The 26,073-nt window shown below is 40.9% G+C and overlaps 1 protein-coding gene across 3 annotated transcripts in view; it reads left to right on the top strand.

Moving 5' to 3' along the window:
* TMEM150C (transmembrane protein 150C) overlaps window positions 1-23,712 on the top strand; it is a 76,335-nt gene extending 52,623 nt beyond the window's left edge. For all 3 annotated transcript variants that reach the window (XM_041759421.1, XM_041759419.1, XM_041759420.1), the window contains exons 2-8: window positions 6,846-6,935; window positions 7,761-7,814; window positions 7,934-7,966; window positions 8,407-8,474; window positions 15,832-15,959; window positions 18,532-18,709; window positions 21,488-23,712. In XM_041759421.1, coding sequence (XP_041615355.1) covers window positions 6,856-6,935; window positions 7,761-7,814; window positions 7,934-7,966; window positions 8,407-8,474; window positions 15,832-15,959; window positions 18,532-18,709; window positions 21,488-21,696 — 750 coding nt within the window. In that variant the 5' untranslated portion in view covers window positions 6,846-6,855 and the 3' untranslated portion in view covers window positions 21,697-23,712. The remainder of the gene's footprint in view (window positions 1-6,845; window positions 6,936-7,760; window positions 7,815-7,933; window positions 7,967-8,406; window positions 8,475-15,831; window positions 15,960-18,531; window positions 18,710-21,487) is intronic.
* Window positions 23,713-26,073: the final 2,361 nt, after the last annotated feature.

The following is a 26,073-nucleotide window of genomic DNA, read 5'->3' as shown; positions in this document are numbered from 1 at the left end:
AGCCTTCCAAACCAAATCTAAATGCCAGACTCCTTTCAAGAAGGTTTGTGCAATTTTGGCTCTTCTCCTTTTGTCAGAAATTCATTAGGTGCTATTGTTCTAGATATAGTTTAGCATTTGAGACACGGGGACGATCCTAAGTTTCTTTACTATGCAGTATTATTGGAAGGCTAATATCAATAGAGTAAATGTTACACGGAATAAAAAGAAGTATAATTCAGAATGGAAAGATACAAGTATCTTAGGTGTATGGAGTGTTCTTTCCCCATTCCCCCTATTTCCTCAAAAGACAAGGGGAAATGTACTCTCTTAGCCTGTAGGCACTGTGTTGCTATAGCTCAAGGAAAGACTAGACTGTGTCCTTGCTAGGAAATGTAAGTAAAGTTTGAGTGACACTTTCTAATGTGACTGGAAACAATGGACCAATTTATTTTGATGGGGTCTGGAAGGATAGAAGAAAGTGAACCATCACAGTTTCAACTTTTAATTCTCAGATAACAATGAAGCAGTGAAGAGAGTTAATTTAATAGATCTATTCATTTATTCTTTGCAGAGGTACTTCCAATCAAATATCTAAACTTATCAAGCCAGAACAGCTCAGACAATATCATGAAATGTAACCAAATCAAATGTTATTTGCTGCCACCTCCCAAATCCTCCTCCAGCACAGGGAGTAGAGAATGCATCAGTGTTGTTTCTCTACTGCAGGGTCTTTGGTCACATTATACGCTACACATGGGGGGCATCTGGGTGGCTCAGTAGTTGAGTGTCTGCCTTTGACTCAGGTTGTGATCCCGGGGTCCTGGGATCGAGTCCCACATCAGGCTCCCTGCAGGGAGCCTGCTTCTCCCTCTGCCTGCGTCTCTGCCTCTCTCTCTCTCTGTGTCTCTCATAAATAAATAAATAAAATCCTAAAAAGTAATAATTTATAAGCTACATATGGGCTAAAGAAGGGCAAATAGTTGATTTTGGACAGAAAAGTATATGTAACAGTGACCTCTACTACAGTTAATACAGTCCCACCAGGGAGGGAGAAAGAAGTAACAGGACCAAGATATGTCAGATGGGGCATTGATAGGTTAGCAATACCAGTAACAATACCAAGTAACTCAAAGATGGATAAGGAGGCAATGTAGGGAAGGGAGCCTTCCACATTCACACACACATACACACACACACACACACACACACACACACACACACCCTTCATCGTTCTGTTCTTTTTTTTTTTTTTTTTTTTAAATTTTTATTTATTTATGATAGTCACAGAGAGAGAGAGAGAGGCAGAGATACAGGCAGAGGGAGAAGCAGGCTCCATGCACCGGGAGCCTGACGTGGGATTCGATCCCGGGTCTCTAGGATCGCGCCCTGGGCCAAAGGCAGGCGCCAAACCGCTGCGCCACCCAGGGATCCCCCATCGTTCTGTTCTTAAGTTCCTATTTGTCAGTTGCCCAAAGAACCTGGTATGGTAGGGTGTATTATGACTAAAGAATGTGTTCTTCATTACAAGACTCTTCCTTTATTATTTCAAAAAACTGACTTAGATCATCACATATTTCCTGATCCTTGTCAAAGTGATTTATAAACTGTCTAGGATCTAACCCACTTCAATAAGACAATAGAGATCTATAGTTTAAAAAGACATAACCATGGGGCGCCTGGGTGGCTCAATTGGTTACGTGTTGGATTCTTGATTTCAGCTCAGGTCAAAACCTCAGGGTTGTGAAATGGAGCCTCACATCTGGCTCTGTGCTCAGTGTTACCTGCTTAAGATTCTCACTTTCCCTCTCCTTCTGCCCCTCCCCCCTTCCTTGGCTTGCAATCTCAGATAGATGATAGATAGATAGATAGATAGAAGATAGATAGATAGATAGATAGATAGATAGATAGATAGATAGATAGAAAGGAGGGAAATAAACAGACATAACCAGGGGTGCCTGTCTGGCTCAGTCAGTAGAGTATGTGACTGTTGATCTTGGGATCATGAGTTCAAGCCCCACATTGGGTGTAGAGCTTACTTAAAAAAAAAAAAAAAACAAAAAAAAAACAAAAGACATAACTAGATCACAGATTTAAATGTGAAGTTATAAATCTTTTAGAAAAAAATAGAAAATCTTTGAGATCAAGGAGTAGGCAAAGAATTCTTTGATTCGACATCAAAAACACAATCCATTAAGAGAAAATCTTGGTAAGTTGGATCTTAATCAAAATTAAACTTTTGGGCATGGCACCTGCCTGGTATAGTTAGTAGAGCATGAGACTCTTGGTTTTCTGGTTGTGAATTCAAGTCCCACATTGAGCATAGAGCTTACTTTAAAAAAAAAAATTTAAACTTTTGCTCTGCAAAAGACCCTGTTAAATGCCGAGACCATTCAATGGGGGAAAAGACAATCTTTTAAACAAATGGTTCTGAATATGCAAGTGAAAGATTATTTTTTAAAAAATATTTTATTTATTCATGAGAGATACAGAGAGAAAGAAGCAGAGACAGAGGCAGAGGGAGAAGCAGGACAGGCTCCCTGCAGGGAGCCCAATGTGGGACTGGATTCCCAGACTGGGACAGGCCCTGAGCCAAAGGCACATGCCCAACTGGTGAGCCACCCAGGCATCCCGGTAAATAAAATCATTAAAAAAACAACAACAAAAAACAAAACAAAACTGGTGAAATCTGGATGAGGTCAGCGATTATATCAATGTTAGTATCTTGATTGTTGATATTGTACAATGGTTGTAGGGGATGTTACCATTGGGGAGATTGAAGGATACACAGGATCTCTGTGTATTATTTCAAAATTTTTTTTTCAATTTTTATTTATTTATGATAGTCACAGAGAGAGAGAGAGAGAGAGAGGCAGAGACACAGGCAGAGGGAGAAGCGGGCTCCATGCACCGGGAGCCCGACGTGGGATTCGATCCCGGGTCTCCAGGATCGCGCCCTGGTCCAAAGGCAGGCGCCAAACCGCTGCGCCACCCAGGGATCCCTCTGTGTATTATTTCTTACAACAGCATGTGAATTTGCCACTGTCACTGATGCCTGCCCCCACCCCGCAGAAATGGCGTACCCAATAGGTAAAATTCTGAAGAAGCTCCAAAGGAGTTCCATTGGAAGCTAATAACACAACTATCCAGACTTACTCTTTTCACCTCCCAAGGCATCCATTTAAATTAAGAGAGGGCAATTTCATCTATCATTAGGCAATCAATACAGTATAGTTTTCCCAGAATTTGAATATTAATTTGCCCTATGAGAATTAAACCAGCAAAAATAAAATAATTTAGGAGAGTAGCCATTAGCTATCTTAGATGCTTTGACAATAAATTTAGAAGAGCAGTGCATACTGAAAGATATCAAACGATAGCAGGAAGGATGTTTGCATTCTTCTAGAAAAGCAGGAGCCTGGGGATCCCTGGGTGGCGCAGTGGTTTGGCGCCTGCCTTTGGCCCAGGGCGCGATCCTGGAGACCCGGGATCGAATCCCACATCGGGCTCCCGGTGCATGGAGCCTGCTTCTCCTTCTGCCTATGTCTCTGCCTCTCTCTCTCTCTCTCTGTGACTGTCATAAATAAATTAAGAAAAAAGAAAAGAAAAGCAGGAGCCCAGAGAGGAAGACAGTGTTAAGCTGTCCTGAGCCCTGCCTTGGAGGGAAAGTACCTTGTCCTAACACAGGCACTGATCTGCTTGGCAGTTAGAGTTGGCATGGCTGCCACTTACAGAGCATGTGTTATGTGTGAGGTGCTTCACCTACATTGTCATTAATCCTCAGCATAATCCTACCGAGTATTATCATCATAATTACTAAGACTTAAGAGATGAAATAACTTGCTAAAGATCATACAGATAGTGACAGAGGTGGATTTCAATCCTGTGCACCACCATACCATTTCCACGATTTCCATTCCACGATTCTGCTTCTCTTTAAAGGAAGCATGTAAAACTGTTGTTACATGGTCTTAGAATTACCTTCTCAACTCTCATCATTCTACTTTCCTGCTTCCAGATTTTGGTTGCCCAGATAGAGGTTCCTATAAGGGGTACCATTGTGAGTATCTGCCCATTTGACAATTGTACTTTCCACTGTATCTGAACACATTGGCATTGTTTTATTCACAGGTCTATTGTGGGTTTTTTTTTAAGATTTTATTCATGAGAGGCAGAGAGAGAGAGAGGCAGAGACACAGGCAGAGGGAGAAGCAGGCTCCATGCAGGGAGCCCGACATGGGACTCGATCCCGGGTCTCCAGGAACACGCCCTGGGCTGAAGGCAGGCACTGAACCACCGAGCCATCCAGGATCCCTTCACCAGTCTATTGTAAAAATGGTTAAGAGGCAGGAGTTCCCCACGGGCTGCTGATTGTGGTACACTGGAGCATTCTGTTACTGCAGACATATAAGATACTGTGCATAGGTTAACCTCCAAGGGTACTACCACTCTTGTGAGACCATAGTCTTTGGTGTCCTCCCTCTTTTAAAATTCAGTCTTCATGCAGCAGGATGGGGAAATGGCATTACAGATTTAAGTAAGTGGCTCAGACCCGTGGAATCAATTATTGGCAACATTAAGTTTAAGAACTAGTAGGTCTCGGGATCCCTGGGTGGCGCAGCGGTTTGGCGCGTGCCTTTGGCCCAGGGCGCGATCCTGGAGACCCGGGATCGAATCCCACATCAGGCTCCCGGTGCATGGAGCCTGCTTCTCCCTCCGCCTGTGTCTCTGCCTCTCTCTCTCTCTCTCTCTGTGACTATCATAAATAAATAAAAAATTAAAAAAAAAAAAAAAAAAGAACTAGTAGGTCTCTGAACTCTTATTCCAGTGTAACCATTTCATCTGTGCTCATCCTGTCAGAGCATCCGACTTCAGGAGCAGATCTAGAATAATTGGTTTACATGCTCAATCAACATTCCCATTTTCTGTATTCACTCTACATCTTGGCCAATGATGAAATGAATTTTGTCAGCAAAATGATTGCTTTATTAAAAGCCCACAATTTTCTGGATATAAATAAATGAATAGACACTGACTAGCCATAGTAGATGTACTTAAAGTGTTCATCATCCTTCCACATTACATAAACTGGGTAGCCAGGCACCACTGGTTCCTAGAACAGCTTTTATGTATTGTATAGATTGTTAAACATAAATAGTTGTATTCATGAGACTTCATCTCAATTATTTCCACTACCCGGTATGGTACCTAGCCTAAGCAGGATGTCAGTACTTGTGAATTGGATTGGATTGGATTAGACTGGATTAAATTGATTGAAAGTAGCTCTAATGTCCCTCAACTCCTAGATTGTGTCATTTATTTAACATCCCTACCCAGACAGCTGTTTAGACTACACCATGACTGTTCACAGACACATTATTAAGTTTAGGTGTCTGCCCCTCACCTGAAAGATCTACTTTATCAGGTAGGTCACTTCTGGTAACCAAGACCTTCCTTATCGATCACCAACCTCAAGGGAGGGTCATGTTATTTCTCTGATCCCAGTACTTGGAAGGTCCATGGAGTGAGTGTCAGCGTGCAAAAGCAGGTATCATGGAGGTGCTCAGATATGGGCAGTGCTGGTTCAAACTCGTAAGCAACTTGTGATTCACTATAAAACTCAAAATAATGAGCAATTATATCTCCGTAAAGCTACCTATTAATTGCATTATTCTTCTGTCAGGTCACCTGTGGAGGTCAATTTTTGATACACACTCCTGCAACTTCTCATTTTCACTTCATTTTTGTGGGGAATTTTTTTTATTCACTTATTTTTGCTTTCATATATAACATCCAAAATGCCGGACATCTGTTCTTTTCTCCCATTGTGTTTATTGGAGTTAATTTAGAATTATACACAATGCATTGTTTTCCAAAACAGTCATCTTTAGAGTCTTTGGAGATAGTTGCTCAATAACATGTCATGAGAAAAGTTCGGATTTGCAAAGCCTGTGTCATTTCCTCCTGCATTGCTAATTTATTTAGTAAGCATTTGTTTCTAGCACTCTTGTCTGCCAAGCTGTAGACATGTGTACATGCCAGATCCATAGAGCCATAAATCCATAAATGTTAATAATAACACTAAAAGTAGGTTGGAGGGATCCCTGGGTCCCTGGGTGGCGCAGAGGTTTAGCGCCTGCCTTTGGCCCAGGGCGCGATCCTGGAGACCCGGGATCGAATCCCACGTCGGGCTCCCGGTGCATGGAGCCTGCTTCTCCCTCTGCCTGTGTCTCTGCCCCCCTCTCTGTGTGTGTGTGTGTGTGTGGCTATCATAAATAAATAAAAATTTTTTTTAAAAAGTAGGTTGGAGGGGATCCCTGGGTGGCGCAGTGGTTTGGCGCCTGCCTTTGGCCCAGGGCGCGATCCTGGAGACCCGGGATCGAATCCCACGTCAGGCTCCCGGTGCATGGAGCCTGCTTCTCCCTCTGCCTGTGTCTCTGCCTCTCTCTCTCTCTCTCTATCATGAATAAATAAATAAAATCTTTAAAAAAAATAAATAAATAAATAAAAAATAAAAAGTAGGTTGGAATAAGCCTTTGGTACCTAGTCTTTCTGAAAGTCTTAACCCAAACCCTTTCGTCCTTTCTTAAAAATATCGATGCTTATATAAGGTAAATGTGTTTATAAGAAGTTTCTCATTTAGTTCTCAACTAAGGCTCTGGAATATTTAAGCTAATGCTAGATAGCAGTTATCCTTGTTAACTGCGTAAGGGATCTCCACAAGTGTGAGTGGCAGTAATAGATTGATTTGGATCATGGTTTCATAAAATACAATTTTTTTTCAGTGAGTGTAAACTTTCTTTCCTCCCTGAAAGATTAAGGTAAATTTTTGCCTTAGTTATTAATGCCTATTGATTTTATTTCAGTGGTACAGGCATGGATGGGAAGAAATGCAGCGTATGGATGTTTTTACCTCTTGTATTTACTTTGTTTACTTCAGCTGGATTATGGATAGTGTGAGTATTCTCTTTTTTAATTATTTAAGGACTTGGGTGCGATGCATATCAAAATGTAGTTTTGATAGTATATGGCATACCTATATAAGCGAATTTATAAATACTTTAACGTAAGGTTTACTGATTCAACCTTGCTAAAGTCCCCATTTTGTCTTCCCTTCTTCTATTATCCAAAGTAAATAGCAAGAGGAATACATTATGCAAAGCAAGTAGTGAAGGACACTGGTTTTATTTTGTGCTCCTGTGTTCTTTCAGTAATGAACATTCCATAAACTGGTGATGGGGATTCATTATTTGCAAGATTTGCTCATTACATGAACATGCTAAAGATTCCATTCATGGTCTGGTGCATAGTCCAGTTTTGATGTGTGACGGGGCTTGATATGTTTATAATTTGAATATTGTTGCATTGGAAGTCTTAGCTTATCACAAAATACTCCCACACTTGATTATTTCAAGTACTATTTCCCTTCCAGCACATTATTTCAGTTCTTTGCAGTTCACTAAGAGAAATTAGAAAATCTGAATTCTAATTTTAGTGTATAACCAAAGTTATAAGGTCTTATTTCTTTGTTTTCCAGTTTCCAAATTATAATGATTACCATTCACTTGAGGGGTGTTTTGAAAATTAAAGAAATAGTATTAATAATCACATTTGAACTTCAAATGCCTAAGTGAGCTATAGGTAAACATGGTAAGAGAGATTTTTCCAGTTGGGAAAAACAGTAAATATGATTTAATGTGGCTAGTCTAGTAAAAATGGGAAATGAATCTTTTTTTTAAATTTTCTTTGTTTTGTAAACTTTAATTGTTCTTTCTTTGTAGATACTTTATAGCTGTGGAAGATGACAAGATTTTCCCATTAAATTCAGCTGAAAGGTAAAGCTGATCTCTGGATAATTAATTGTTTATCAATAGACTTAACAAAAATTTCCCCACTGGTGAAGCTAACCTGTGCGCAAATAACTGTACTTTAACCTAGGTTTTTTGTTTTCCAGAAAACCTGGTGTGAAGCATGCACCATACATAAGGTAACTTGATAATCTCTTCTGATCTGTTGGATCCTAGGAGAAGTTGGGAGAGTGACTTAGTTTGGGCTACTCTAACAAAGTAGCATAGACTGGGTGGCTTATAAACAACCAAAATGTATTTCTCACAGCTCTGGAGCTGAAGGTCCAAGATCAGGGTGCCAGCAGTCTGGTTTTGATGAGGGCCCTCTTCTAGGTTGTGTCCTGACACGACAGAAAGGGGGTGAGACAGCTCTCTGGGATCTCTTTTATAAGGGCACTAATCCCATTCATGAGGGCTCGACTCTCGTTACTTAAATATCTCCCAAAGTCCCCACTTCATAATAGCATCACATTGGGGGTTAGGATTTCAACATACAGATTTTGAAGGAACACAGACATTCAGTCCATTGTAAGTGACAGATTTTAATAGAATAATAATAAAACGTGTCATAATTTTCAAGTATTGCAGGTGACGAACCTCCTGCAAGCTGTGTGTTTAGTCAAGTTATGAACATGGCAGCATTCCTAGGTAAGAAGAGTGGAAAGAATACTTTATGGGCTTCGGTACATTTCTTTTTTATTTTAAGTACTCCCAAACCCACATCGAAAGCATGATGGGGAAAAAAAAAAAAAGCATGATGGCCTTAGCTGATAATTTGGTATCATATCAAGTCAATATGCTGAAGCTGGCTTTTCATTCTGAGGGTCTTTTTTCTCATAGTTTTATGTTCACGCTGATTACCTCACCTTTTCTCTTTCCTTTGTCACCTTTATCATTTCAGTGTATTCTTGATTTTATTTCTTTTGCCACAGGAAATAATATATTTCACATGCCATAAAATCCTGCATGAGAATGCAATACTGTAAAATACATTTGTGTTAAAAATAATGCCTTATTTATATCTTCACTGGCAAGGATGACAAATGCCTAGGCTTTCTGATAAATATTGATGTGTGTACACACTGCCTTTAAATCTCAAGGTCAGCATCAACATGGGTGACACCGTCTCCTATACATATATATGCATACCAAGATGGCAGATGGAGATATAGGTTAAAAAAAAAAAAAAGGAAGAGACCTTTGGTACTCAGGTCTAGTCTCCATTCCGTACTTTTCTTTAAGGGTCCCAAGACCATGGTTTGTTCTGTGAGTGCTTCCCTCTGAGGATCGAGGGAACCAGCCAAGCTCTCTATCCTTTTCCACACCGCCTTTGCATACCTAATCTTCCCAAGGCCAGTCTCCTCAGTGTCTTTCAAAGGGTCAGCTAAGATCATCGTTGGCATGCTGTGGAGGATGGGCCAGTGACAGCTAAATTTTTCAACAATGTTTTTCTGGAAATAGATGGTGAGAATTTCAGCCTTTGTGGCACCTGTTCCCCAGAGAGGTGACCTGTTATTTCATCTATGTAGAACCTCACCCAAAAAAGTTCTACTCGTTCTTAAGGGGTTTGTTTTGTTTTGTTTTGTTTTTTGTTTTTTAATGCTTGCTGCAGGAAAAGGAAAGACCTATAGAACTCACTGGAAAACCAAGGGAGATGGTTGGTCCAACATGCAACTCAGGCACAATCTTAGTTTTAGAAGGCTCACAAGATGAGAAACATGGAGACCGTTCCCAGGGAGGCCCAAGAGGCCCCCCTTGAATTTGTGAGGTCAACAAGAAGCACACTGAGGGGACCTGTCTGCAGTTAATAAGGTCCTTCCCTGGAACTAACTCTCTTTAGGTCAAAAGCCTGGGTCACCACCCAGGCTTCCCCAACATTAGCCCATTTGCCTAGGCAGGAAGCATCTGGAAGGCATGGACTGCTGCGCCACTGCTAAGGAGTATGTCAGGTACAACCCTAATGCTGAAGTTGCTGGATCTTTGAAGAAGCTCTTCTCATCATGCCCTTGGTAGGCAGGATTTTCATACCCTAGCTAGACCCCAGTTCTGCGAAAGGCAGTCCTTACTGCAGCTGGTGCCCATGTGGGCAGCACTGCCAGTCCTGGCTGGTCAAGTTTGTCTTCACCGCCCTCAGCCTCAGCCACCACCAGCTTTAATTCTCACTTTTTTTCCCCTACTTTTGACACCAAGGCATAAATGACTGCTAACAAGCTATTTGCGTTTAACAGAACCCAAAGCCCCGAGGGAGAATCTCGAATTGCAGGGTCAGGGACCTTTCCCAGTCTGCCTGCAGGCACAACACACAAGCCTGCAGGTTGGTACCTACTCATATGATCATCCCCCACAGGGTGCAATAATAACAATAATTAATAGCAGTCATTTATATTCCACGCACAATGCTAAGTGCTTTGCAAATACCACCTCATCTAATCACGACACACAGGAGACTGCCCTTATTAAAAAGCTGTCACAAGCTGTTTGTCCTCCATTTGGGCTTTAAAGAAACCAGTGAACATGTTGGAAGCCACATACTACTTCCTTCATATTCTTGAGATGAATTGATATTTCCCAATCGTCTTTAGCCTGTAATCTTAAAAATGCCAATTTGCACAGCTTACAGAGTTATCCAGTTATAAAGCTTATGATTAACTAATTACAAAAGCATTTCCAAAAACAAAGTTACGAAAACAAGCTCCCCTCTTCCAGATGACGCTTGTCATCATCTTATTCTCTGGTCCTCCCCTGTTCCAGCAAGAAGCACTTAAAACCTTTACTAGCTCCCCCTCTGAGGTATCACAGTATATCCAGTGTTTATTCTTTATTATCTTCCATCCTCTTTAATACCATCTGGTAGACAGAAAACTGATGAAGATGAGTGTTCAGGGGGAGGAAGCCCACAATTATTTATTTATCAACTCTGGGAGTGAAAAAGAATCCATTTACTAACGATTCTTACTCAAAAAGGAGAAGGCTTTCCCCAGGCCAGTCCCTGTTAGGTCTCAGCCCATTACTTTAGACGGCATAACCGACTTTAAGAAACAACCTCGACTGCCTATAAATCACTGCTTATAATCTGCCATCTAGATTATAATTTACAATCTACAAATGAGTCCGTGTAGCATTTATTAAAATCAGTTCGCTAAGATCTTCTATCTTGTTGATGGACTAATCAAAGATCCACTCAATTATTTTCTTTACACAATTAGTTATGCGCTTTGTCCGAATCTACATTTTTATTTCCCCCAAGGGGGTTAAAAGAGACCCAAGACAAATTTCTTGAAAGGAATATTCTTTTCTGCTCTGGACAGGTTGTGAAGATAAAGCTGATAGCTGAATGATTTCCGTCACCTAATAGCAGCTTCTCCCCTCCTTCAGCCAAAACACATTGATCACATTGATTGCCGTGTTCTACTGCAGTCATAAATAGGAATTACTGATGCATAAACAATAAAACTAAACAAATAAGAAAAGAATTTGGCCAGGCACCAGTTTAGAACTACAATGAAGAGCTGCTATTTTGAGTTTGAACTTTAAAAGCCCAACTGGGGGCACCTGGCTGGCTCAGTCCTAGAGTATGTGACTCTTGATCTCAGGGTTGTGAGTTCAGGCCCCACATGGGATGTAGAGCCCACTTTTAAGATAGATGATAGATAGATAGATAGATAGATAGATAGATAGATAGATAGATAGACGGACCTGGGTGGCCCAGTATGTGCCTTCTGCTAGGGTCATGGTTGCAGGGTCCTAGGATCTAACCCTGAATCTGGCCCCCTGCTCAGCGGGAAATCTATTTCTCCCTCTGCCTCTGCCCCTCCCGCCACTCATGCACGTGCAGTGTCTCTGCGGGCTGCTCTCTCTCAAATAAAAAAATAAAACCTGGGACACCTGGGTGGCCCAGCGGTTGAGCACCTGCCTTTGGCCCAGGGCATGATCCTGGAGACCCCAGATCGAGTCCCATGTTGGGCTCCCAGCATGGAACCTGCTTCTCCCTCTGCCTGTGTCTCTGCCTCTCTCCCTCTCTCTGTGTCTCTCATGTTTAATTAATAAAACCTTAATTTAAAAAAAAAGAAAATAGGCAATTATTCTACTCTCTGTGTTATTTTACAATAAATAAAAGATACTTGTATGGCAAAGGACTATTCCAAATACCATAAACAATGGAAGGATGGGTTTTATTTTTTATTTTTTTTTAAGGATGGGTTTTAAAATCTTTTCTAAAACTGTTGATAAAATTTTTAGTGAAACTAAAATTTTTTTTAAAGATTTTATTTATTTATTCATGACAGAGAGAGAGAGAGAGAGAGAGAGAGAAAGACAGGCAGAGGGAGAAGCAGGCTCCATGCAGGGAGCCTGAGGTGGGACTCGATCCCAGGTCTCCAGGATCACGCGGGCTAAAGGTGGCGCTAAACCGCTGGGCCACCGGGGCTGCCCGAAACTAAAATTTTTAATGAAACCAAGAAACCAATCAGAACATCAATGTGGTAAAAATTGGTCAGCATATATAAGGCAGCTTTGAAATCACCCCACTGCTCAGAAGTCATTTTCAAGCATGTATAATTAAATCACTACTTGGTTGAAAAGAACTTTATAACTGATAATCTGAATCTGCCTCCATTAAACCTGTTAATAAAACTGTTAAAAGACTAGAAGCTTATAATTTCCACCACCTTAAAAGTTCAACTAGAACCCGTTTTAAGTGTAATCTCTATGCCCAGTGTGGGACTTGAACTCACAACCAGGCATTCCACCTCTACTGACTGAGACAGCCAGGTGCCCATCGAATCTTTTTTTTTTTTTTTAAGATTTTATGTATTTATTCATGAGAGACACACAGAGAGAGGCAGAGACACAGGCAGAGGGAGAAGCAGGCTCCCTACAGGGAGCCGAATGCCGGACTTGATCCCAGGACCCCAGAATCACGATGTGAGCCAAAGGCAGATGCTCAACCGCTAAGCCACCCAGGTGCCCCCAATGAATCGAATTTTTTTTTTTTTTTAAGATTTATTTATTCATTCAGAGAGAGCGAGGAGAGAGGCAGAGACACAGGCAGAGGGAGGAGCAGGCTCCATGCAGGAAGCCTGATGTGGGACTTGATCCTGGGTCTCCAGGATCACGCCCTGGGCTGCAGGTGGCGCTAAACCGCTGCGCCACCGGGACTGCCCGAATCGGATCTATATTTAATTTTTTTTTTTTTTTTTTTTTTTTTTTATGATAGTCACAGAGAGAGAGAGAGGCAGAGACACAGGCAGAGGGAGAAGCAGGCTCCATGCACCGGGAGCCCGATGTGGGACTCGATCCCTGGTCTCCAGGATCGCGCCCTGGGCCAAAGGCAGGCGCCAAACCGCTGCGCCACACAGGGATCCCCGGATCTATATTTAAAGGAAATTTTGCTTAGTCTGAGCTGATCAGTAATGGTGTTAATAGGCAAAGAGGGCAGAGTGTGGTGTTTGGACTGCCATTCTGGAAGTTGGGAGTGTTGGGTTGGATTCATGTCTCCAAGTGGGTATTCTGTTTCCTGCTTAATTTCATCATCTGTTCATGATAAAATGATTTATCATCATATTACAAGTGGGAGGGCTGGCAGTGCTGGGACCAGAAGATGATACATGTCCTATGTTTACTGGAGAGAAGTGAGTAACCCAGAAAATGGCCATTGAGCCTCTTCCTCTCCACACAAATGGACCGAAGAGGTCAACATGAAGAGCCATCTGTGTCTTCCTCAGCAATGGTTTTAGGGCTTCAGCCAAAGTTCTAGAACAATCCTATCCCTCCAAACTAAATGACATCCAGAGAGCTGCTAGAGTAATACTTTTCACTAGTCATTTTTAAAAGAAATGAAATGTGCTGTCTTGGTATTTTGTCATTATGTTCTAATATCCATATACAATTAATAGCAAGTGTCTCCCATGGTGCCTTGTGTTGAAGCTTCTGGTCTTAATTTACTGAACTCTTCATCTGATGATCTCTTTGTGTCAGAGGGCTTATCTGGGATCTTTCCTCTCCACTTCCTCCCCCTATTCCCATCCAGAAAGTAGTAAGAAGTTGTGCTGATTATTTTCATCCTCTGGAATACTTGTTGTTATTATTAGTAGACATCAGATATATTATAACTTCTAACTAGATCCCTCAAACCATGAGATTTGGAACTCTTTCAAATCAAGTATCATTTATAAATTCTATGACTGCTAGTGGGAATTAGATGAAACATAAATATACTAAAAGCTAAATCAGAGTTGAACAATTTGAGATTTTATAAATTATGGTTTACTATTATTTTGTTTCTAAAATCCAAGTATCAACCAAGTTGTTTACTAATCTTTGATCAGAGGTACTTGGAACTGAAAATCAACTTGCTGAGCTTCACTTTGTAGCTTGAAACTATGAAATTCAGCAAATTTAGGAAATTTAAATTTATGGATGGATTTCCTTTATTAATGACTACTAATAAGGGCCTATAATGAAGATAAAAACCTTTAGCAAATAATTACCTACTTAATTGCTGTATAAATAGGTAATTCTTGAATTTCTAATTGTCCTCCCTGTTAATCCTCAGTGTCAAAATAAATCATCTTAGGAAGTAGTAAGTGCATTTCCTTATATGTATATAATTTATATTAACTGCAAACACTTTATTTCTCTTATTTGTAGACTAACCTCTCCCAACTTTTTGTATAAACATGAAAATACCCCTGCACTAAGCAACTAATAAAAGGGCATTCTTATATTCATGGCTTGAGTATGGACCATCCTCAAGGTCACTCTTAGAAGTCAGGTTTGAAGTGTGCCTGGCTGGCTCAGTTGGAAGAATATGTGATTCTTGATCTCAGGGTTGTGAGTTTGAGCCCCACATGGGGTATAGAGATTACTTAAATAAATAAAACTTAAAAGAGAAAGGTCAGGTTTAAATCTAGGTAAATTTCTCTGCCTCTCTATTTCTCTGTGACTATCATAAATAAATAAAAATTAAAAAAAAAAATTAAAAAAAATTGGGATCCCTGGGTGGCGCAGCGGTTTGGCGCCTGCCTTTGGCCCAGGGCGCGATCCTGGAGACCCGGGATCGAATCCCACGTCGGGCTCCCGGTGCATGGAGCCTGCTTCTCCCTCTGCCTGTGTCTCTGCCTCTCTCTCTATTTCTCTGTGACTATCATAAATAAATAAAAATTTAAAAAAAATTTAAATCTAGGTAAATTCCTTTATTCTCTGACTCTCCCATAAAAATTTGCTTCAAAAGATGGTCTTTTAAAGTCAGTAACATCATAGAAGAATTGAGCGTTCCTAATATAATCAGCATGGTTTTTAGTACATACAAAACCCCCGCATCTGCTATGTTAAAATTCATATTTCACAATTTAATTACTATAACTGCTCTAATTTAGATCAACGATCCTCGTCCTTTGACAATGGTCACTTCCAGATAGAATTAGAGGGAAGAGAGAATAAACCAGTAATCAAGGGATTTGGACACTTGCCTCGTCTTTTTCCTTCCTATCCCCAGGGATGATTTCTGGCACAGGAACCAGCAAGTTTATCTAGATGTGGAACCCTGTCTTCGTCCCCATGTTTTCCTGCTGTGTCTGTCCTAACACTGTTATACTAGAAGGTGGTTGAATTAGTGAGTTCTCATGCCATGAATTGTCACATCCCTGTCTTAATTGTCGTGTCAGGCCTCTGTGATATTCTTCTAAGCCAATGTGTCCTTTGCTGACCTTGCTTTTGAAAACTCTGAGAACAACACAAGTGGCAGCTCTGTCATCCTTGCATCACTTGAATAACATACAGCGCTGCTGCTTCAACTCCTCTCTGCTTCCCCCAGGTTAGGCATAATAAAACGTCCAAATAATTGTAAGCATTGCATGAAAAATTTCTTTTAAAAATAATCTGCCCCTTCAGAGACTTAAAAAAGTACCGTGGCGAAAAGTTTAATATTGCACACGGGCTTTAGAACACTGCCTGTCTAGCTGTATGATTTAGATTTTTGCATTTTAACATTTTATTTTATCCCCAGCTCTTGTGGTAGCTGTTCTACGCTTCATACAACTGAAGCCCAAGGTCTTAAATCCGTGGTTGAATATTAGTGGATTGGTGGCGCTGTGTCTGGCTTCCTTTGGGATGACCTTACTTGGTAATTTTCAGGTACTTTATTTGGCCTTTTTTTTTTTTAACCTCCTTCTCATCCTTTGCCTATATATGATTGTCATGGCCACTGCTTCTGCACAAATCTTTTAAATAATGCTAATAGTGGTTCCTAATAAGCATGGGTTCTCCAGCAGCCAGTCCTTCTAGTCTTCAGCCCAAGCTACGTATGTTCACGTTGAAGTGAAGGTGCTCACTATGCTTTGAAAGTACAGCACAGCCATGGGGAGAGGTAGCTACTAATATAGCCATGTATCTTTTGCAAAGGATTTCAAAGTGCTTTATACTTTTTCTCATAAAAAATTGTCTCCTAATGTACCTTTCTAGAAAAATAAGAGGATAATTGCCTTTCTAAAACTAAACACTGAACATCCTTTTTGGATAAAAGCTTGTACTTCATATTAGCAAGCTCACGTGGGAATCAAGTTTGAAAACCTAGAATTTCTCTAGAACACCTATGACCTGTATAAAGATACAGTAACACTAACTCTTCTTCCCAGAAATGTAGAAGCCCAGGGTCACAATATTTAAGAATAATTTCTGCAGGGATGCCTGAGTGGCCCAGTTGGTTGAGCATCTGGCTGTTGAGCTCGGCTCAGGTCTTGATCTCTGGGTCATGAGTTCAAGCTCCATATCCAGCATGGAGCTTACTTAAAAAAAAAATTCCCTTGCCAATACCATCATCCAACTCTTGACTCAAATGACTCCATTTGTAAGATAGACAAGGAGACCCCCGCACTGGAACAGTAGTTGTCTGATTACCATGCCTCCAATACCTTCCCAGTGTCCTCCAACCTGTGCTTTACACAGTGGTGAGAAACTTCCTCCCTGCAGTCATATACCAATCCTGACACTTCCTTCCCTTTCAATGGAGTGAAATCCAAATAGCATAGGCATTCAAAAAAATATGGTATTGGATTTTCTAAGACTGTGTCTCGTTCCATCCCTTAGTCCTGATAATTCATTAAACCAGGAACTCTTTCCCCAGCACTTCACCTGGCACAGAATAGCAACTGAATAATTATTTTCAAATTGATAGGTCATTTGGCAGATAGGTCATCCCAAAAAGTCAAGCCAGATTTATTGAATTGCTACTGCCTATCTGTATTGCAGATGCTGGCATGTTGTAAAGTGCTCACTATCAATTCTCTCAACAAGGGCTTGGATGAAAGTTACTGAGTACCTCCTGTTCTTTCCTTAAGTCCAGAGATTTTGGTGAACCACAAATATTCAAAACCATGAACGATGACACTACATATGATGAACACTTTCTGGAATATCTACAGAGAATACACAGGAAACAACAAATTAGTTGCCTGTGAAGAAACCAAGTGGCTAGTGTGTGGGGGCGGGAGACAGTATCTTCCATCAGTACTCTCTATAATTTTGTAAAGTTTGAACCATGTAATTATATAATCTATTTTTAAAATTAAGTTTAAAATAATAAATGAATAGACTATGTAGAGCATGGAAAACCAATTTCCTAGAAATAAAATTTAATTTGAGGAATTGTTGTTTAAAGTAAGATTTGAAAAGATGTCTTTTGAGCTAAGAGAGAAAAAATGGTGTTTTCCAAAGAAGAGGAAAAAATACTACAGCCAAAAACAATAGAAAACATTGTGAAAGGAAAGCAATATTGATGTGATGCAACCATTATTCTCACAGCAATGTCAAACAATAAAACATCTGAAGACAATGGCAATTCAAAAAAATATTTTACCATTTTGTAAGAGCCATCTCTTCAACTATAGATTTTATTTTCTTATATGTGTAATTAAAAAATATGTAATTGCTAAAGATGTTTTAAGTGACCACTATTTTCTTAAAGTGACCAGTGTATTTTTTACATCATAGGTAATGATTTGGAGAGTTTATGTCTTTAACCCTCAAATGAAATAACCCAAATGGGTTTCCTTTAACCTGTTACCTCTATAAAAGCCTTAACCAGAAATCTTCAAACACTAATGTCCTTTAATGGGTCTATAAATATGGAAAAAGCTATTAGGTGGCAATTTTCTTACTATAAAAAGAAAATAAAACAAAATCCCATTAACGTTGAATTGGTCACATTATACAGGCCAGTCTTGCAGGAGTAAGTGTTGTTAGCTGTCTATGTCAGTAAAATCTTGACCCATTTTGAACTGGTCCTCTCCCATCAGTAAATACACAGCCAGATCCCAGGTCTCATTTCTTAGTCTGGAAAACAAAGTTTGGGGTGCATGTTTGTAGAAACTGACATTTCTCTTTTCCATGTAACTGACCTGCTTTTTTCTTTTACTTTTCCACACTTTTCTGGAAGATAAACCCAAGGAATAGATTATCACTGCCTGAGTGGTTATTCTAGACAAATATTTTGAGGTTTGGGGGTACCAAAACCTTTCTCCCCTCAGAGTTCAGACCATTTGAGAACAGATACAAAGAGCCAGTGGAGATGAAGGACTCTGCTTTTTTCCAAAACCTATCATCCCATTATTGAGACATCACCTTACTTATTTTTTCTCCCTCAGGTGTTCCAATGGCCATCGTGTCTTTTCTAAACGGGCCTCCTTGTCATTATCTGTTCACCCCTTAGCTCACAAATGATGAAGAAATCCATAATGTCGGAACTTCTTTGACCTTTGGGTTCGGCACTTTGACCTGCTGGATCCAGGCTGCGTTGACACTCAAAGTCAACATCAAGAACGAAGGACGGAAAGTTGGAATTCCACGAGTTATTCTGTCAGCATCTATCACTCTCTGTGTGGTCCTCTGTATCCTTTGAATGTGAAAAGGTTCTTTGGCAGTGGGATTAAAACACAGATACATAGATGAGAAAATTACCTTTCCAATAGATTAGGCTGTACTGTCAGATTATCTCAGAATCTTAGACAAAAGAGAAGAGACCTGTTTTTTTTTTTAATTTTTTTATTTATTTATGATAGAGAGAGAGAGAGAGAGAGAGGCAGAGGGAGAGGGAGAAGCAGGCTCCATGCACTGGGAGCCCGATGTGGGATTCGATCCCGGGTCTCCAGGATCGCGCCCTGGGCCAAAGGCAGGCGCCAAACCGCTGCGCCACCCAGGGATCCCCCAGAGACCTGTTTTTTATGCCAAAGAGGAGATGGAAAACTAAAAATAAAGCAAGCCATGCCTTCTCAAAATTGTTTTTATCTGTAGGAATGGTGTCATGCATTCTCTTTATCATTAATGATGTAAAAGCTTCCCTTGATGAAAAACATAGAATGCATAACGAAAATTGTGATTTTTTTCCCTTCCATCTTAAAAAGTTAATTTATGATTGTATTAATGGCCTTATTATTTCGTGTAATTTAATTTGCAGAGGAGAATGTGCCAAGCCTCCTCCCTCACACCCTGGAATTCGACTTATCATTCAGTAACAGGCAGACAAACCAGGAAAAGCTTAACCCCAACCACCGCGGGGACTAGTCCGGCAGGGAGCACGGTGGCCCAATAGAAGCCGGTCAGTTCCAGTGCAGCCAATCAGGTCAGCCACTCATCAGGTGGGGCAGAGATCTTGTGAGCTCAGGGCAACCAAGAGAGGAAGGGGATGAGGCTCCTGGCGGCTGGAATGTACAGCTAACCCAAACCCGCAGGTTCTGCAGGTACTGCCAACAGTTACTGGGCGCTTACCAGGTGCTAGGCGTTATGCTAAACACTTTAAATGTATCAACTCCTTTAATCCTCATTTAACAAGTAAGAATTTAACAAGGACTGGGGCCACTGTGGGGCACAAGCGTCTGCCTTGGGCTCAGGTCATGATATCGGGGTCCTGGGCTCAGCCCTTCCTCAGGCTCCCTGCTTGGCGAGGAGTCTGCTTCTCCCTCTGCCTGTGCTGCTCCCTCTGCTCCTGCCTGCTAGCTCTCTTCAAATAAATAAATAAATAAATAAATAAATAAATAAATAAATAAATAAATAAATAGAATCTTAAAAAAAAAAAGTAAGAATAGTAAGGACAGATTAATTTGCCCAAGGCCATATGCTATTTGGTGATCTCGATTTACGCTCAGGCGTCAGGCGCAGTGTGAACTCTTAACCACCACACCCTCTCGCCTACATTTATGGTTGACAGATGTCCTGTAGTTACTGGAGTATTTGGGGTCTTTATTTCTTCTTTCCTCACTTTTTGAAGTTTTGCACACATTAGAGAACATTTAAGGACTGGAAAATCAAGCCAATAATCATGCTGATTGCTAGCCACGTGACAAAATATTTTATGAGTAAAAAGGCCCGAATTCTGCCAGTTACTTGAAGATTTAGCCCTTCCCCATTAGCGTAAGCCCTAGTAATGCTTTGCCAGTATTGTGAGTCATCAATCAGAAGAGTGTGTACAGACTTTATTTTGCATTTTCAGCTTATATCAAATAATTCTGATCCGTGTTGATTCTGAACATTTGGTTCCCAGGTGAATGGATCCAGGCCTTCTCTGTAGAGCGAAGTTTGGCTGAAGTAGTGTCTCCGTATTCTTTTACTCTCTGAAAACTTCCCAAGATTTTAAGTCTAAGTTCTGAAGATAGAACTAATTCCAAAGGAGCATTTCTGGGTTTTCTTAAAAAATGTATTTAGTCCTTGGCCTCTTGGCTTTTTACTGAAGCATGCTTTGAAACGTTCTCCTCCCAGCTCCTGCCTCATGTATACTGGTGTGTGTGCACGTGTACACTCCATATATATTCAGGCATAGGAGTCTCATTTGTTTATTGTTTTTTTTAAAGATTTTATTTATTTATTCATGAGAGACACAGAGAGAGAGAGAGAGAGGCAGAGACACAGGCAGAGGGAGAAGCAGGCTCCTTGCAGGGAGCCCAATGTGGGACTCGATCCCAGGTCTCCAGGATCAAACCCCAGGCTGAAGGCGGCACTAAACCGCTGAGCCACCCGGGCTGCCCTGTTTATTGTTTTAATAGTGAAAACTAGACAGACGAGGAAGAGGGGCCACTTACATATTACTAATAGCACTACAGAGACAATGCTTAGGTGTAGGTAGTGAGTCATTTGATATGTTCAGAATTGTTTCTACAGATAGAATCATGATTATGAATCCACAGTCACTTGCAGTGATTTTTTAAAAGATAAATTAATTTTTCTGCTGAACTAATTTTTTGGAATTTTAATCCTCTTACTGATCTCACAGTTTATTAGGTGGTGGTAGGTGGAGTTGCATGCCTGGCCTGGGAGTCAGAGTCCTTGTATTTGAATTCCAGCTCTACCAGTTAACAGTGATGAGACTTCAGGCAAGTTACTTAACCATTTGGCCTCAGTTTCCCTATTTTTAAATGAACTGATGGATAATAGGATGGTTGTGAGGATTAAGTTAGATTTTCCATGAAAGCGCTTAGAAGCATGTCTGGCACAAAGGAAGAGCTCAGTCCTGTTGTTTCGTATTATTCATGCAAGTGGTGTGTTCAGCAAGCTGTCAAACTAAGTTTTGATAATGAAGGGGGAGAGTGAGACTTTTCTTGTAACCTGTCTGTCCAGAAAAGAGCGTGGTTTTAACGTGGCTGATGGGAGTACTTTCCTTGACTGCTCCTCCCCAGATTTCATCCTCATGGCCCAGGGCATCCACATGTATGCAGCCAGGGTCCAGTGGGGTCTGGTCATGTGCTTCCTGTCTTATTTTGGCACCTTTGCTGTGGAGTTCCGGCATTACCGTTACGAGATTGTTTGCTCCGAGTACCAGGAGAATTTCCTAAGCTTCTCAGAAAGCCTGTCTGAAGCTTCTGAATATCAAACCGACCAGGTGTAACTGATCCATTTTTCCTTGCTGAGGAGGTGGGTGTGATGGGGGGGAAGAGCCAGGAGGACACACCCACAGGACTTGGTACACAACCTAACACATTTTACACACATGTTCATGGCCACATTTGCCAAATGAGCTTTTCAGGGCAAGTTCTTTCTTTAACTAAAAAGCACAAGCCCTTATGTGTCGAAATACACGCTGTTACACTGAAAATATATGCACGATGGAGCAAGAAGCTTGTGCATGATCACTTTTCTTTTCCCTCTCTCTCCTGAGACTCCCTACTCTTCTCATTCTCTTCACATATTTCAGACATCGTGATCACCCTACCAAGAGTAGGGTGGGCCAAATGAAACATGGGAATAATGCCAACTCCCAAAGTTGCCTTCAGATCCAAAGGGCTTAGAACCAGCTCATGAGGAAGTTCTGAATCTGGCACTTATACTCTTGAGTGGATTGAGCATCATTTAATTGGATGGAGACTGTATAGAGGTGTGACCCTGTGTAATCTATGGAAAGGCATGGGGTTAAGAACTTGCCCATCAAAACTCCCTTCATCATTGTTCGGTGGTCGGCTATGTGGAGTCAATGAAAGGAATGTGCTACAAACCCACCACCATGATTTGGACTTTACTGTGACTGAGAAATATTTCCAAATGTGAATATTTGTAGGGATGTGGTCTGCCAGGCATGGAACAAGATGGGGGCAGAGAGGGCATGGTTTCGTTTTTGCTTCCATAGTATGCTATGTACGGCTTTTGTTTTATATTTCATGGTTTGCCTTCTTTTTTTTCTTTAAGTAATAATCACCATAGGTCTCTCATGGCCTCATGGACAAAGAAGATGTAGGCCAAATGCAAGAGCTGAGCTTGTTTTGGGTTCAACCATGATAAAAGAAAAAGAAAAAAAAAAAGGTGACCCACAGGCTTAATTTGCTGCTTTTATGTTCAAAGCTAAGAAAATGTTCACAGGAAAGCACAAAGAAGTATTTGTGGAGGTAATAAAAAGAGCCTCTGCTGGACATTTATAAAAGGAGTCTTAGAGCATCTTGTTGCAAGTCCAGATCAAAGGAGAGCTTCCTTATATGTATCTATAGCTCAAATTTAGTGTGTGTGTGTGTGGGGGGGGGGGGGTTAAGGTCTTTTTCATGCTTGGGATTTGTAGAAACCAATCAAAAGATTACCCTTCACCCCAAAACAAACTGGCATGGCTGATCCCCTACTGTCCAACATACGCTTTCCAGCCTCGAAGTTTAGAATGCAAGCTCTAGTCCAGGCTTTGAGACTGTACTTTATAAAGGGCAAAATTCTAAGTTTAAAATGCCCTGGAGTGGGCCATGTTGACAGACCCTCCATGAGTGCACTTTGCTTCAAGAAGTCCCCAGATACACTTCATAGGAGCCTGGGATCTCGTGGAATATAATGTGAAAAACATTGTTTTTTAATTCAATCCAAACTCAGATTCTTGAGGAAGCAGTCTATGACTTTTCATCTCTGTATTTTTCTCTGCCTCCCAGCACAGTGCCTGGCACATGTAGGTGCTCAACAAATGTCTGTTAAATGGATTTACTGGGAATTTAAGCATAGGAAATAGGAGTATCAGAGAAAGACTCAAAGATGAGAGAGCAGATAGATGACTGTTTCAAGCAAGACAGGAATGGAAGAAATCCTAGAGAAGGATCAGATATCTATGAGTGATAGGTGAAATGTGAGAGAAAAAATCAAGCAGAGAGCATTCTCCTAGGAAAAAGGCATTTTACTGTAAATAATCCAAGGTGACATTTATTATTTTTGAATACTGCTTTTGGGTTTGTTTTTTCATTTTTATATTTTAAAAATTTTACCAGAAAACCAAGATTTGTGAGGTTTTCTCTTATTCTACACAATCCAAATTAAACAGCTTTTGGTGATGCATTGTACACTTTCTTAAGAGTATATCTAAATAGCACATTTAAACAGAATCAAGCAATGACTGGCATTATTCATTGGGATCTGACCACTAAATAAAATTCTTTTTGCAGAATTATGATTTGTCTCTTACACTAATGTTTCTACTGTAATATTGAAGCATGTGTAAACTCCATTGGACATTCTATTGAAAATATACTTCAGTGGGACGCCTGGGCTGCTCAGTCATTAAGCTTCTGACTCTTGGTTTTGGCTCAAGTCTTGACCTCAGGGTCATAGGATTGAGACCCTAAGACCCTGGCTCTGTGCTCTCCAGGAAGTCTGCTTGAGATTCTCTCTCTCTGCTCCCTTTCCCCACTCACATGCATGCAAAACAAAAACCAAAAAGAACCCAGGGGGCTCCTGGATGTTTCAGTCAGTTCAGGGTCTGCTTTCAGCTCAGGTCATGATCTTAGGGTCCTGGGATGGAGCCCCCATATCGGGCTCCCTCTCTCTTCTCCCTCTGCCCCTCCCTACCCTTGTACTCTCTCACTCTCTCTCAAATAAATAAATAAAATCTTCCCCTTTCTCTACATCCTCGTCACAAGACTCCTAACTCTGGGAAACAACGGCTTGCAGAAGGGGAGGAGGGTGGAGGGATGGGATGACTGGGTGACAGGCACTAAGGAGGGCACTTCATGGGATTAGCACTGGGTGTTATATGTCAGCAAATTTTTTTTTTTTTTGGCAAATTGAATTTAAAATATTTTTTAAATAAATTATTTAAATATTTAAGAAAAAAATAAAATACACTTCAGTGTTATGTTGGTAGCATATTTCTAGGGTGTTTTCCAACACCAACAGCCAATTCTCTGATTCTCTGGACACCAACTGGATGTCCTTCAATTCAGTTCCATTCTAATACTACCCAGAGTTATTGTCAGTCCCACAGGAGTGCCTTCACTCACTTCAGATGCCAGTCCCAGAAGTGTGGGTAACCCACACTTCTGTCCATCCTGACTATAACATTGGCAGGGAATTGGAAGGGAACTCGCTTCCCTTTTAGGTTGGATAATTTACTAGAATGGTTCCCAGAACTCCAGAAAATACTACTTCCATTTGCCTGCTTATTATAAAAGATAGAACTCAAAAACAACCAAATGAAAGAGACCTACAGGGCAAGGAAAGGGAGGATGCGGGGACTTGACACCCTCCCAACGTTTCCATGAGTTTGCCAACCCAGAATCTCTCTGAACCTCCCTGTTCGAGAGTCTATATAGAGTTCAACTTCCAGCACCTTCCCCCACATCTGCTTCTGGAGGTTGATCAGGTGGTCTAATTACTTGGTCTTTCTGGTGACCAGCACAATCCTGAGGCTATCTGGGGGCCCCACCAGATGACCTCATTAGCATAAACCTGCACTCATTACAAATAACAAAAATCACTCCTATCAGGAAATTTCAAGAGTTTTAGCAGCTCTGTGGCAGGAACCTAGAGCAAAGCCCAAATATACTTTTGTATTATACCACACATACAAATCAAGATCAAGATTACAGAATTTCCTAGGAGTTAAGAACCATAGGATTCTTCCCGGAGGCCAAGACCAAAAAATCTGCATTTGGAATGAGCATCAGCCCCCCTCCCCATCAACACCCCTCCACACCCCGGGAATCTAATGCAGATGACCCAAAGAGCGAAGTTTGAAATAAACTAAACTTCCTTTTGGTAGTCCAACTAGGTCTCTTGAAGAAAAGTTCATCCTAGTTAGGGGAGAAATATCTTTTAAATAATGTTAACATTTTAAAGTTTCCATCGTTTTTTATTTAATGGAAAAATGACCATGAGGTGAACTTTTACCAACTGTTTTATTTACTGGGTTTTCTTTGCTCCTGGTATAGGAAAGTAAAACTTGCATATCCTAGACTTGGTAGTCTGCTGGTTATAACGGAGACTGGAACACCAGAACACCAGTTCATTTTTGCTTAGGCATCGTGTCAGTCAGGGCAGGATGGGGTTTGCAGTCCCAAAAGAAAATGAATAAAACAAAGTTCCCTTCTCATACTAGATGTCTATCCAGAGTTGGCAAGGAGGCTGTGTTTGGTAATATGACTTGGACCCTGGCTGATAGAGGCTTTCATCTCCACACATGCTTCCACCACAAATGGCAACAGCCAAGAACGTGTGGCAGACTGCTGTTCTTAAAGATTCTGCTAGAAGCGACAAACATCCCTTAGCTTACATTTCATTGGTTAGGGCACATTGCACAGTCCTCCGTGAGAGCCGCTCTCCCACCGAGTGCCGAGATGGGAGGAACATTTTTGTGAACAGCCTAGTGACTGCCACAGGGTTCACATTACGTTTTTTAAGACTTCTTCAGTCATTGTCGTTCCTTTGAAGCAAGAGAAAACGAAGAATCAATGAAGAACCATCATCCTACAGAAATAGGGGAAAGGTGCGATCTATGGAGTTGAGATACAGCACCAAATCACAAGTATGA

Source organism: Vulpes lagopus, chromosome 6 (genome assembly GCF_018345385.1).
Source record: "Vulpes lagopus strain Blue_001 chromosome 6, ASM1834538v1, whole genome shotgun sequence".
NCBI classification, from domain to species: domain Eukaryota; kingdom Metazoa; phylum Chordata; class Mammalia; order Carnivora; family Canidae; genus Vulpes; species Vulpes lagopus.
This window is presented reverse-complemented; position numbering and strand designations above follow the sequence as displayed.